This window comes from Balaenoptera musculus, chromosome 8, assembly GCF_009873245.2.
Source record: "Balaenoptera musculus isolate JJ_BM4_2016_0621 chromosome 8, mBalMus1.pri.v3, whole genome shotgun sequence".
In the NCBI taxonomy this organism is placed as follows: domain Eukaryota; kingdom Metazoa; phylum Chordata; class Mammalia; order Artiodactyla; family Balaenopteridae; genus Balaenoptera; species Balaenoptera musculus.
Genome location: NC_045792.1, coordinates 22,842,164 through 22,854,288, shown reverse-complemented (window position 1 = coordinate 22,854,288; position 12,125 = coordinate 22,842,164). Strand labels below are relative to the sequence as shown.

The following is a 12,125-nucleotide window of genomic DNA, read 5'->3' as shown; positions in this document are numbered from 1 at the left end:
TTATAGTTATTAGTGACAAATGAGAGTGGTTTCATCTTTAAGAGTTTTTCTAACTTGTATCTGTAACTTCTGTTTTCTTGTTCTGGGTTTCTTTCAGATTCTTGTCTTTTACTTTTTACGATGTCTGCTGGCTTTTGTGAGCTGTATATGTGAACTTTACTTTTACAAGTGAGTATAAAAGCTTTGCTTCTAAAAGTGCTATAAGGAAGCCCAATATAGCATAGATTATTACTCTGATAGTAGAAGCAGTGTTTAGAAATAGAAAACATTTTCCTTCTAGCTTCTAGTATTATATCTAAAGTGCAATTTCTTGTTTGAAACGAACCATTGGAAGGGAATACTTCTAATTATCACTTTCTTTCCTGAGGTGATAAATGGCATATCTTCATATTATTAACTTTAATTCTGTTAATACATATCTAACTGGTATCTAACTGGTATTTTATTTAGTAGGATTTAGTAGGGCCCTTTTTTTTTTTTCTTTTTTTTTTTTTTTGGTCCTAAGAGATAGAATCATGATTTCTTTCTTCTCCCTTTGAACTTAGCTGATAGGAAATTATTCCCAGTGTGGGACTCACTGCTCTTATTTGCACCCAGTACATTGTCTTTCACCAAGTACCTACTGGTTGAATGAATATTAGTGAGACTATTAAGCATTTAAGTGTTCCAGTAATAAAAATAGCTACCTTTTTTTTTTTATAATTTTTATTTTTATTTTTATTTATTATTTATGGCTGTGTTGGGTCTTCGTTTCTGTGCGAGGGCTTTTCTCTAGTTGTGGCAAGCGGGGGCCACTCTTTATCGCGGCGGCGCGCGGACCTCTCACTATCGCGGCCTCTCTTGTTGCGGAGCACAGGCTCCAGACGCGCAGGCTCAGTAGTTGTGGCTCACGGGCCTAGTTGCTCCGCGGCATGTGGGATCTTCCCAGACCAGGGCTCGAACCTGTGTCCCCTGCACTGGCAGGCAGACTCTCAACCACTGCGCCACTAGCTACCTTTTTTAACATGAAACCTAACAAACATCTTATTTTAATAATGCTTTAAAAGGTATCTGGGCTTAGTAATCATTATTTAAAGTCTTCCCACTGCAAAACAGCCAAAAATATCAGATAAAAAAGTTCTTTGGCCTTGACTCTGGGTAGAATAGAGGAAAAACAAAGAAATCCAGTGTTGCCTTTGAGGATTGTAATCTTAAATTGGTCTTTATATGAGTTCAGGACTGAATTCAAATCACCCACATAGTCCCCTAAACCCCAAGTTGAGAATTTATTTTAAATTGTTCTGGGTTGTTAGTGTTCCCAGGCATCTTGCAAAAACAAATGTAAAATTTCTCTAGAGAAGTGTATCCTTAATCCAGGTGTCAAAGCATTACCACAGATAAAGTTCTAGTGAACAAAAATTTATAGTAAAAATAAATGACAAAGCACAGAAGGGAACAAAACATTATGAGTGAGAGCCAGCAGAGATAACAAATCAATAGAAAGCTGACCTGCAAAACTTCATTTATTAGGAATTACTAAAATAAGAATATAAAATAATTACATTTAATATTTTTAAAGAAATAAAAGAAGGAATTGAAAACATGAAGAAGAAAGAAGAGACTAAATAATCAATAGAGTGAAAAGAAACTGAAAGAATGGGAGAAAATATTTGCAAACCATATATCTGATAAGAGGTTCATTTCCAAAATGTATAAGGAACTCCTGTAACCCAATAGTAAAAAACCTAATAATCTGGCCAACATATATGAAAAGATGACAGTATCACTAATCATCAGGGAAATGCAAATCAAAACCACAGTGAGATCACTTCATATTTGTTAGAATGGCTCTTGCCTAAGGAGGCAAGAATATACAATGGAGAAAAGACAGTCTCTTCAGCAAGTGGTATTGGGAAACCTGGACAGCCACATGTAAATCAATGAATTTAGAACACTCCCTCACACCATACACAAAAATAAACTCAAAATGGCTTAAAGACTTAAATATAAGACATGACACCATAAAACTCCTAGAAGAGAATATAGGCAAAACATTCTCTGACATAAGTGGTACCAATGTTTTCTTAGGTCAGTCTCCCAAGGCAATAGAAATAAAAGCAAAGATAAACAAATAGGACCTAATCAAACTTACAAGCTTTTGCACAGCAGAGGAAACCATAAACAAAACAAAAAGACAACCTACAGACTGGGGGAAAATATTTGCAAATTATGTGACCAGCAAGGGCTTAATTTCCAAAATACACAAACAGCTCCTACAACTCAATAACAAAAAAACAAAGAACCCAATCAAAAAATGGGCAGAAGCCCTAAACAGACATTTCTCTAAAGAAGACATACAGATGGCCAATAAGCACATGAAAAGATGCTCAACATTGCTAATTATTAGAGAACTGCAAATCAGAACTACAGTGAGGTATCACCTCGCACTGGTCAAAATGGCTATCATCAAAAAGTCTACAAAAAATAAAGGCTGAGAGGGTGTGGAGAAAAGGAAACCCTCCTACACTGTTGGTGGGAATGTTAATTGCTGCAGCCACTATGGAGAACAGTATGGAGGGTCCTTAAAAAACTAAAAATAGAATTGTCATATGATCAGCAATCCCACTCCTGGGCATATATCCACAGAAAACTGTAATTCGAAAAGATACATGCACCCCAGTGTTCATTGCAGCACTATTTAGAACGGCCGAGACATGGAAGCAACCTAAATGTCCATTGATAGATAAATGGATAAAGAAAATGTGTGTGTGTATGTGTGTGTGTGTATATATATGTATATGTATATATATATATGCATACACACACACACATACACACACAAAATACAATACTACGCAGCCATAAAAAAGAATGAAATAATACCATTTGCAACATGGACGGATCTAGAGATTATCATACTAAGTGAGGTAGGTCAGAAAGAGAAAGACAAATACCATATGATATCACTTATATGTGGAATCTAAAATATGATACAAATGAACGTATTTACAAAACAGAAACTCACATAGAAAACAGACTCACATAGAAAACAGACTTACATAGAAAAGAAAGTTATGGTTACTAAAGTGGAAAGGGTGGGGGAGGGATAAATTAGGAGTTTGGGATTAGCAGATACAAACTAATATATATAAAATAAACAAGGTCCTACTGTATAGCACAGAAAACTGTATTCAATATCCTGTAATAAACTGTAATAGAAAAGAATATGAAAAAATATATATATATGTATATATACTTTGAATCACTTTGCTGTACGCCAGAAACTAACAGAACATTGTAAATCAACTATACTTCAATTAAAAAAAAGAAAAAAGAATGGCTCTTGTCTAAAAACAAAGGCAAGTACTGGTGAGGATGTAGAGAAATTGGAACCCTTGCACACTGTTGGTGGGAATGCAAAATGGTACTGCCACTGTGGAAAACAGTATGAGGTTCCTCAGAAAATTAAAAATAGAGCTACCATATGATCCAGCAAACCCACTTCTGGGAATTTATATAAAAGAATTGAAATCAGGATCTCAAAGCAGTATTTGCACTCCAATATTCGTTGCAGCATTATTCACAATAGCCAAGATTGGAAACAACCTAAATACCCAGTGAGAGGTGAATGGAGTGGGGGACATGGTATACAATGGAGTATTATTCAGTCTTAAAAAAGAAGGAAATTCTGCAAATGTGACGACGTGGATGAACCTTGAGGAAATTGTGCTAAGGGAAATAACTGGTCACAGAAGAGCAAATATTGCATGATTCCACTTTCATGAGTTATCTAAAATAGTTGAACTCATGGAAGCAAGGGATAGAATTGTGGCTGCCCAGTTTGGGGGCAGGTGGAAACGGAAAGTTGCTAATCAACGAGTATAAAGTTTCACTTATGTGATGTGAATTAGCTGTGGAGATCTGCTGTACAACATCATGCCTATAGATAACAATACTGTATTTTACATTTAAAAATCTGTAGAGAAGGTAGATCTTATATTAAGTGTTCTTACCACAATAAAATAAAAAGGATTAAAAAGAAAAAAACAAATGAGACTACAAAAATGACCAGGCAGATTTGGAAAAGAACCAAACAGAACTTCTAGAAATGAAAATATAATAATTGATATTGAAAATTCAGTAGATCAAATAACTGATTAGACACTTCTAATAAGTAAACTAGAAGATTGATGTGAAGAAACTACTAAGAATGTAGTACAGAATGACAGAAAGGAAATACGAGAGGTTAAGAAATGTGTGTGGTAGAGTTGAAAGATCTGATATATATCTAATCAGATCTAGGAGAGATAGAATAGGGAGAGGCAGGATTCAGGGAAGTAACAGCTAATAAGATTTTTCCAGAATCAGAGGAGAAAATATGCTAATCCACAGATTCAGGAAGCCTAACATCCTGAGCTGGATAAATAAAAAGGAATTGGTAAGACTGTGTAAAACAAAGGACAAAGAAGATCTTACAAGTTGACAGAGGACTAATATAAAACCTACAAAGGAATGTCAGGCAGTTAGACCAACAAAAGCATTCTCGAAAGCCAGAAGACAAAAAATATGTTCAAAGTTCTGTGAGAAAATGACTGTCATCCTAAAATTATGTACTCAGCTAAACCACCTTTTAAGACCAAGAGTTAAATAAAGACCTTTCAGACAAAATATAAAGATCAAACAAAAGCCAGAATTTACCATTAAGAGATCCTCACTAAAGAACCTTCTAAAGGATGTATTTAGGAAGAAACAAAATTATTTCAGAAAGAAGCTCTGAGATGCAATAAGGAAACTGAGCAAGAAAATAGGTAACACATAGTTATGTCTGAACAGATATTGACTAAATGAAGCAATGATCACCTCTAATAATGTTTTATTTATAGGGTTGAAAAGGCCTGTAAGACAGAAGGAAAAGGAGGTATATAATTGCTTTAGAAACACTGACTTAGATAACCATTTATTAAAACTTTGGTGTATCTCCTAGTCTTTTTTTCTGATAACTGTCATCTATTGAGCAACTCTGTGCCTGGCATTCTTCTGCGCACTTTACCATGCATTGCCCTCACAGAAACCTTATGCAGTAAGTATTATCATTATCTTCATTTAACAGATGAGGAATCTGACAGATTATGTAACTAGATGAGGGTACCACTGCTAGTGAGTGGAAGGGCCAGAATTTTAACCTGTGCCCATCTGAGGCCTGTTATTTTTCCACTATATCAGGCTGTTTTCCTACTGATATTAGACATAATCTAGCACAGAAAGTATACATTTCCTCTTAGGTAGAGAGCTTCTCTCCTGCTTAAGGAATAAGAATGTTTGGGTTTCTTATGCACATGGAATTGCTAACAGACCTGTTGAGACAGTTCTGTATTTGACTTTAGATCTTCAGTGTTCTCTGTGATGCAGACATGTTTTTGTCCTTTAATTTGAAATTTCCATCCCGAAGGTTTGCTATGCTGATAGTCTTTGCCTTTCCTCTAGGGCTGTGTGCAAGAAGTTTGGGCTGCATGTGAGTCGAATGATGCTAGCCTTCTTGGTTCTCAGCACTGGCATGTTTTGCTCATCATCAGGTAAGTAAAAGAGCAGGTGAGGGCATAAAAGGTTCACTGATATTTCACAGTTGCATCAAGCAGAAGAACTTGTCCAGATGTAGGTTATATTTGTATAACATGTCAGTAATTTACAGTCCTATTATCTACATGATCTTTATTGACCTTTACAACCATCCTGTGGTTGTAAGGTCAGATAAATATTTATAAGTCAGATAAATATTTTCTCATTTTTGCATGTAGGGACGCTGAAACTTAGAAAGGTGAAGTGACTTACCAAAAGTCAAAGAATTCATAAGTGGTAGAGCTGTTATTTTCATCAGGTTGCTTTCTATTACATTATTATATTTTTTATCACAGCAGGGCTGAGAAACAGAGGCATCCACTGCCTTTCTTTGCTGTTAGGGGAAGGACAATAATTTTGTTATTTTGCTCAAGGAAGCACTTTATGTCTAAAAACCCTGGTCTTGATGGTTCTATTTTATGCCAATTATTTGCAATGTATTCTATAAAAGTATAAATGTATACTATAAAATACAGTATTCTATAAAATACTGTATTTTATAGAATAAAGTAGGCTTCTGGAAATTTAGAATAAAATTGTTAATGTAGAGTGATGGCTTTCAAACTGTGCTGCCATTGAACATTTGTGTTCTATGAGCTGAGCCAAAGTGGCCTGTTGCCAAAAGGTAGCCTGTTTCCAATTTTTCAGAAAAATTAAGTTACTAGATATAATCATCTCAATTTTAATTTTAATTTTTGCTTGTGTGTACCAGAATCTAGTATATACACTAAATATACACAAAAAATAGTATCTAGCGCAAAAGTATATATTTACTTTTCACTGACTGTATCAAAATCCATGTTCTGCAGAGATCTCAGGGCCTCACGCCTGAATAACTTTGAGAGCCACTGTCCTAAATGAGACTATGCTTTGCCCTCTGAGCTGGCAGAGACCTCAGATTCCTCTGCTCCCCTTGGAGCTGGAATCAACAGCTTTGGATGGCATCAATATTATTTAGCATTTATCTGGGAGGGTTGTCCTTCACATGTTTTTTTAGTTACTTTGCTACTCCTAAAATTGATTCTCGTGTGAGGGAGATATCTGAGAGCATTTTTAGTTTTATAATTTCAGCTGAGGATGTTAAGGCACAGATAAGTTCAAGGCATCCTTTGATATGAGCCTCTGAACCCTTTGCTGAGTTTCTCAAATCATACTGCCTGTTCATTGTGGTCCCTGTTGGAGTTGGTATTGATTTTTCTAGTGCTAGGTGAAGCACTTAAACAGCAGGGAGAGGCAGATCTGCATTTTTTGTAGAGTTGTTAGAAACATTTTGCTGAAATGTGACTCTTGCAGAGACCCTGAAGGTGGTCAGTCCTCTGCTGTATGCAACAAGAAAGTTACGCTTGATGGAAATAATTAGGGGGACATCTAAAGGCCAAACTATCTATGTCAGTGGATGAAGGATGCAAAGCAGTGCTGCCATCGAACATATTTGTTCCTTGAGAAGGCTTCTGAGAATTCCTATGGGGTACAGGTTGCTAATAGGACAGTCTCAGAAGACTATCAGAGGATAAACTTCTTCAGAAACAGATTGTTAGCAATGGCTCTAAATTTCTTGAAGCATACTTCCTGTCTGGAAATATAACCTGGAGGTACTTCTGGGGAACCTGGAATCCTGTAAGTTTGGGACTTGGGGTACAGGCCAGGAGATAAATGACATGGTTGGCATTGTATAATTGGGTGATGTGTTGGTACATAAAAAACAGGAGAGAGAAAATAAGAAAATCATTGAACTTTGGTTTTTTTTTCTTTAATGAGTATCACTTTACTCCTCATTTCTAATATAGCATTGCTCAAAGTATGTTCCTGGTTATTGACATATTGCAATGCAGCTATATTTTTAATAATTGATAACTCATAAATCTCAATCTCTTGTCCCTTTCCCCCTTGTTTTTTCATTTCTTTTGTCTTGCAGCATTCCTTCCTAGCAGCTTCTGTATGTACACTACATTGATAGCCATGACTGGCTGGTATATGGACAAAACTTCCTTTGCTGTGCTTGGAGTAGCAGCTGGGGCTATCTTAGGCTGGCCATTCAGTGCAGCTCTTGGGTAAGAAACTAACATGATTCATCTTCCATGTATCACTGGGTATATAGTCAATCCTAATGTTAGGTTATCTCCATATTCTTTGGGTAGGACCTAAAGTTATAGGAATTAATTATTCAAAGATTCTGGGAGGTGGAAGAATATTTCTCTAAGTACTTATTGTTACGATTAATTCTAATAAGAAAGTGACTGTTAAGCATCTGCTGTATCCTGGACACAGCTAAACCCTTTATGAACTTTATTCCTAAACCTACTCTGCAAGACAAATACAATTATTAGTGCTTTTTTTTTTTTTTGGTGGGTCTTCATTGCTGCATGTGGGCTTTCTGTAGTTGCAGCAAGCGGGGGCTACTCTTTGTTGTGGTGCGCAGGCTTCTCATTGCGGTGGCTTTCTTGTTGCAGAGCATGGGCTCTAGGTGCGTGGGCTGCAGTAGATGTAGCATGCGGGCTCAGTAGTTGCGGTGCGTGGGCTCTAGGGCACGCGGGCTTCAGTAGTTGCGGTGCATGGGCTCAGTAGTTGCGGCGTGTGGGCTCTAGGGCACATGGGCTTCAGTAGTTGTGGTGCGTGGGTTCAGTAGTTGTGGCTTGCAGGCTCTAGAGTGCAGGCTCAGTAGTTGTGGCGCACAGGCTTAGTTGCTCCGTGGCATATGAGATCTTCCCGGACCAGGGATCGAACCCGTGTCCCCTGCATTGGCAGGCAGATTCTTAACCACTGCGCCACCAGGGAAGTCTCCAATTATTAGTGCTTTATAAATGAGAAAGTGGACTTCGAGAGGTTTTGGGTAATTTGCCTTTAAGGTTATGTTTGCTTTTGGATGCAGGCCTTCTGACTCTTAACAGCTGATGTTTCTTCCACACTCTACCACCCTGTGCTGTGCATTTTCCCAATCACCCAGGCTTGTTCTCTGAGTTTCCTTTCAGTCCTTCTTCTTTCCTGCCTGCAGCATCCTTTTTTTTTTTTCCAAGTTCCATAGTATCTCTCATTCCTTTTGTACTTTTTGTTTTCACAACTTCTCTAGTTTGTGCTGCCTTAATTTCTTGCCTGTACCACTAGTTATTTAGAAAAATATGTTAGTTTGTGTTAAGGTTATTATCATAGTAGTATATCTTCATTATTTAAAAAAAGTACCAGATTGTATGAGGTAAAAAGAATTCTTAGTTCTTTTCTCCCCTAACCCAGTCTTCACAGTTAGTCATTGCTGACAGTTTTGTACATATCTTTCCAGAAATTATCCTTACATGAATAAATGCACACATACACATTTATACATACATACTTAAATTCTTAAAACAAACAGAATTATCCTATACATATGTATATCTTCTGTACATAGATTTATATTGTTCTTTGTATCAGTTGCGTAACATTGCATTATTATATGGCTGTCCATAATTTATTTAACCATTGCTTTATTGGTAGGCATTTGGTTTTCAGTTTTTTTGCTGTTATACCCAATGCTTCAGTGAACATTTTTGTACATATGTCTATACACTTGCGGAAATTTATCTATGGGATAGATTTTTAGAAGGGAGTTACTAAATCAGAATAGGCATTTAAAATTTTCTTAAGTGGATTTTAAAGGCTGGTTTCCCCACCTCCAATCTTATCTTCTATTCTATTCTGCATATCATTCTCAAATTATTATATTTGTCAAGATTTTGTGTCAGAGCCTCTTCTCTACTTTCTGCTCTCTCTGTCATCTTGATGAGTCCCATATCTTTATATAGTCCAGTCATCTCTTAAGCTTCACTCATATATACCTAGCTGCCTATTGGATATCTCCATTTATATAGCTAAACATTTACAAAACTGAACTCATTATCTTCCCTCCATATCTGTCCTTTACCTATGTTTCTAGCCCAGTAAATGGTACCACCATCTGTGCTGAGCCAGGACCTGAAAATTATCTGTGACTGTTTTCTCTTTCTCATGTCTTATTAATTGCTTGTACGTCTTGAATATCTTTTGAATCTACTTTTCTTCACCTCTCTCTGTTCTTTTATGTAGGCTCATAAATGATCTTCCCATCTCTAGTCTTGACCCTTATAAATCTGCTCTCCACACTCAAACTAGAGTTATCTTCCTAAAATGCAAATATGATTTTATCACTCTGTTTTGTCTTTGTAATAGCTTCCCCATTGCTTTGTGTCACAGAGGTTGGCATTCTGTAGCCTGTGGGTCACACATCCAGCTGGCCTGTTTTGTACAGCCCAAGAACTAAGAAATTTTTACATTTTTAAAGGGCTGTTAAAAACAACACACACACACACACACACACACACACACACACATGAATATGCAACAGAGACCATAGGGGGCCTACAAAGCCTAAAATGTTTGCTATTGGATCCTTTAAATAAAAAGTTTGCCAACCCCTGCTCTATGGGGTCCAAACTTGAATGTGACTCACAAAGCCTTGTTCCTCCCTCCTTTTTACTTCTCCATCCTCCTTTTGTCAGTTTCTCCATTCCTTTTACTCTTTACTGGATTTACATTGAACTTCATGAGTTCCCCAAATACCTCTGAGTTGGCGCATTTTGATTAGTCTGCCTTTAGAGAAATGATTTCAGGATCACAGTTAATCAGTCAGTTAGCAATGTACTATCATTTATTGACTTATCAAAGGAGAAATGCAGGTGCTATGGAAATGTAACTAGCTGGGGAGAAAAAAATAAAAACACAGAATGTTAATGCAATATTTAGGTAATAGAATGTGGAATTTCAAATCTTAGAAGAGATGTTCACATGAGATGATAGTGCCATATAAACGTAAAGACTTTACGGAGGAGGCAGGAGCAGAGCCTGTAATTGACATTGGGTAGATTCTGTGTAAGTAAATAGATTGGTGTGGGATGGAATTCTTTGTGACCGGAGCACAGGTAAGGGCTCTGACTAGTGTCCTAGATTAGGAAGTCATGGATATGAAGGTGATTGTTCATGCAAGAGGAGTTGAAGCCCTCGAGAAAATGAGTATAGAGAGAGAAAAGTAGAACCTTGCTTTTGGGAACTAGGACCATGGTAGGGCACACGGTGAGGTAGGGAAAAAGAAGCCTAGAAAGGAGCACTAGGGAAGCCCCCAGAAAGGAACATCTGAGCCAGGGAGTCCAAAGAGGAAGGAGCAGATGCTTTGTGTCAAGTGCAACAGAAAGACAAAGGGAGATGAAGCTTGTGGAAAGATACTGGGTTTGGCGGACAGGAGATTCCTGGTACCTTAGATCAGTCTTAATAGCTTGATGTTAGGCCTTAAGGAAGAAATAGTGAAGGCAACACACATATGCTGTTGAGACTTGCTTGAGGAATTTAAGTGAAAGGAAGAAGAACAAATATTACATATTACATTTTGGAGAAATATTACATATTGGAAAGGGATATATCAGAATTGAAGTGAAAGTTGGTAATATTATTTTATTACTAAAATCTTAATAAATCTTGGAAGGGAGAAATCAGTATTTATTTATTTGGCAGGGTGGGAGTAGGGCAATAGGGTACATTTACTTACAATTAATATATTTTAAACGTCCATTACACATAAATACGTGTAAAATGGAGCTCATTCCGAATACGAATATTTATATTTCTTGTGCATTGTGGGATGCATCTCACTCTGATGAGTCCTGTGAAGAGATCACATTTTTTATTTTTTGAGAAGACATCCTTTCATGTACCAGCTTTCTTCCCTCACTGTAATTGCTAGAGACATTTTATTCTCAGTTCAGCATGAGGTATGTGTAAATCTGACCTGTTTCAGTTTCTGTTCTAAGTATGTAACTCCCCACTTTCTGTTTCTCTGTTAGTTTACCTATTGCCTTTGATTTGCTGGTCATGAAGCACAGATGGAAGAGTTTCTTTCATTGGTCGCTGGTTGCCCTAATGATCTTTCTGGTGAGTTTTCTTTGTATCTTGTTTTGTTCTAAAGTTGTAATGAAAGCAACTTCTGATGTGGACGGAAAAGAGAACATTAGGAATTGATTCTGTTTTTCATTCTGAAGTTTATCCTATTAGCATTGTGAGAATGTTTCCAGAGCAAAACCCTACAATTGCTATATATTTTCTGCTCTATTTTAGGTGCCTGTGGTGGTCATTGACAGCTACTATTACGGGAAGTTGGTGATTGCACCACTCAACATTGTTCTGTATAATGTCTTTACCCCTCATGGACCTGATCTTTATGGTAAGGCCATATGAAATTAGGGAAGAGTTAGGGGATAGCTTAATTTGCCTCAGCTTTGAAATTTTAATTCAGCTGCCACATTTTATCAAATATAGCCTTTCTTTGCTGGTAATGTTTTCTTATTTAAAAATAAATGACATTTGAACATAGCACAGTGATGATATATAGCCACTAAATATTTTTCCTTGATTAATGTGATGTTCAGATCTGGCTTTCTGTTAGTCCTGCTGCCTCTTATTCTCAGTTTCAGAGTAGTGAGGACTGTTGGGTATGCCTTGGGTTTTGATGCTACTCGTTTAAAATTAAGTTA

General features: G+C 36.9%; 1 protein-coding gene across 7 annotated transcripts in view; it reads left to right on the top strand.

Moving 5' to 3' along the window:
* ALG9 (ALG9 alpha-1,2-mannosyltransferase) overlaps positions 1-12,125 on the top strand; it is a 96,905-nt gene that overhangs the window by 7,236 nt on the left and 77,544 nt on the right. For all 7 annotated transcript variants that reach the window (XR_005020921.1, XM_036860767.1, XM_036860763.1 and 4 more), the window contains 5 exons: positions 98-168; positions 5,464-5,552; positions 7,511-7,646; positions 11,439-11,526; positions 11,710-11,815. Coding sequence is in view for 6 of the 7 variants with exons in the window: in XM_036860767.1 (XP_036716662.1) it covers positions 98-168; positions 5,464-5,552; positions 7,511-7,646; positions 11,439-11,526; positions 11,710-11,815 (490 nt within the window). In the remaining variant the exon portion in view is untranslated. The remainder of the gene's footprint in view (positions 1-97; positions 169-5,463; positions 5,553-7,510; positions 7,647-11,438; positions 11,527-11,709; positions 11,816-12,125) is intronic.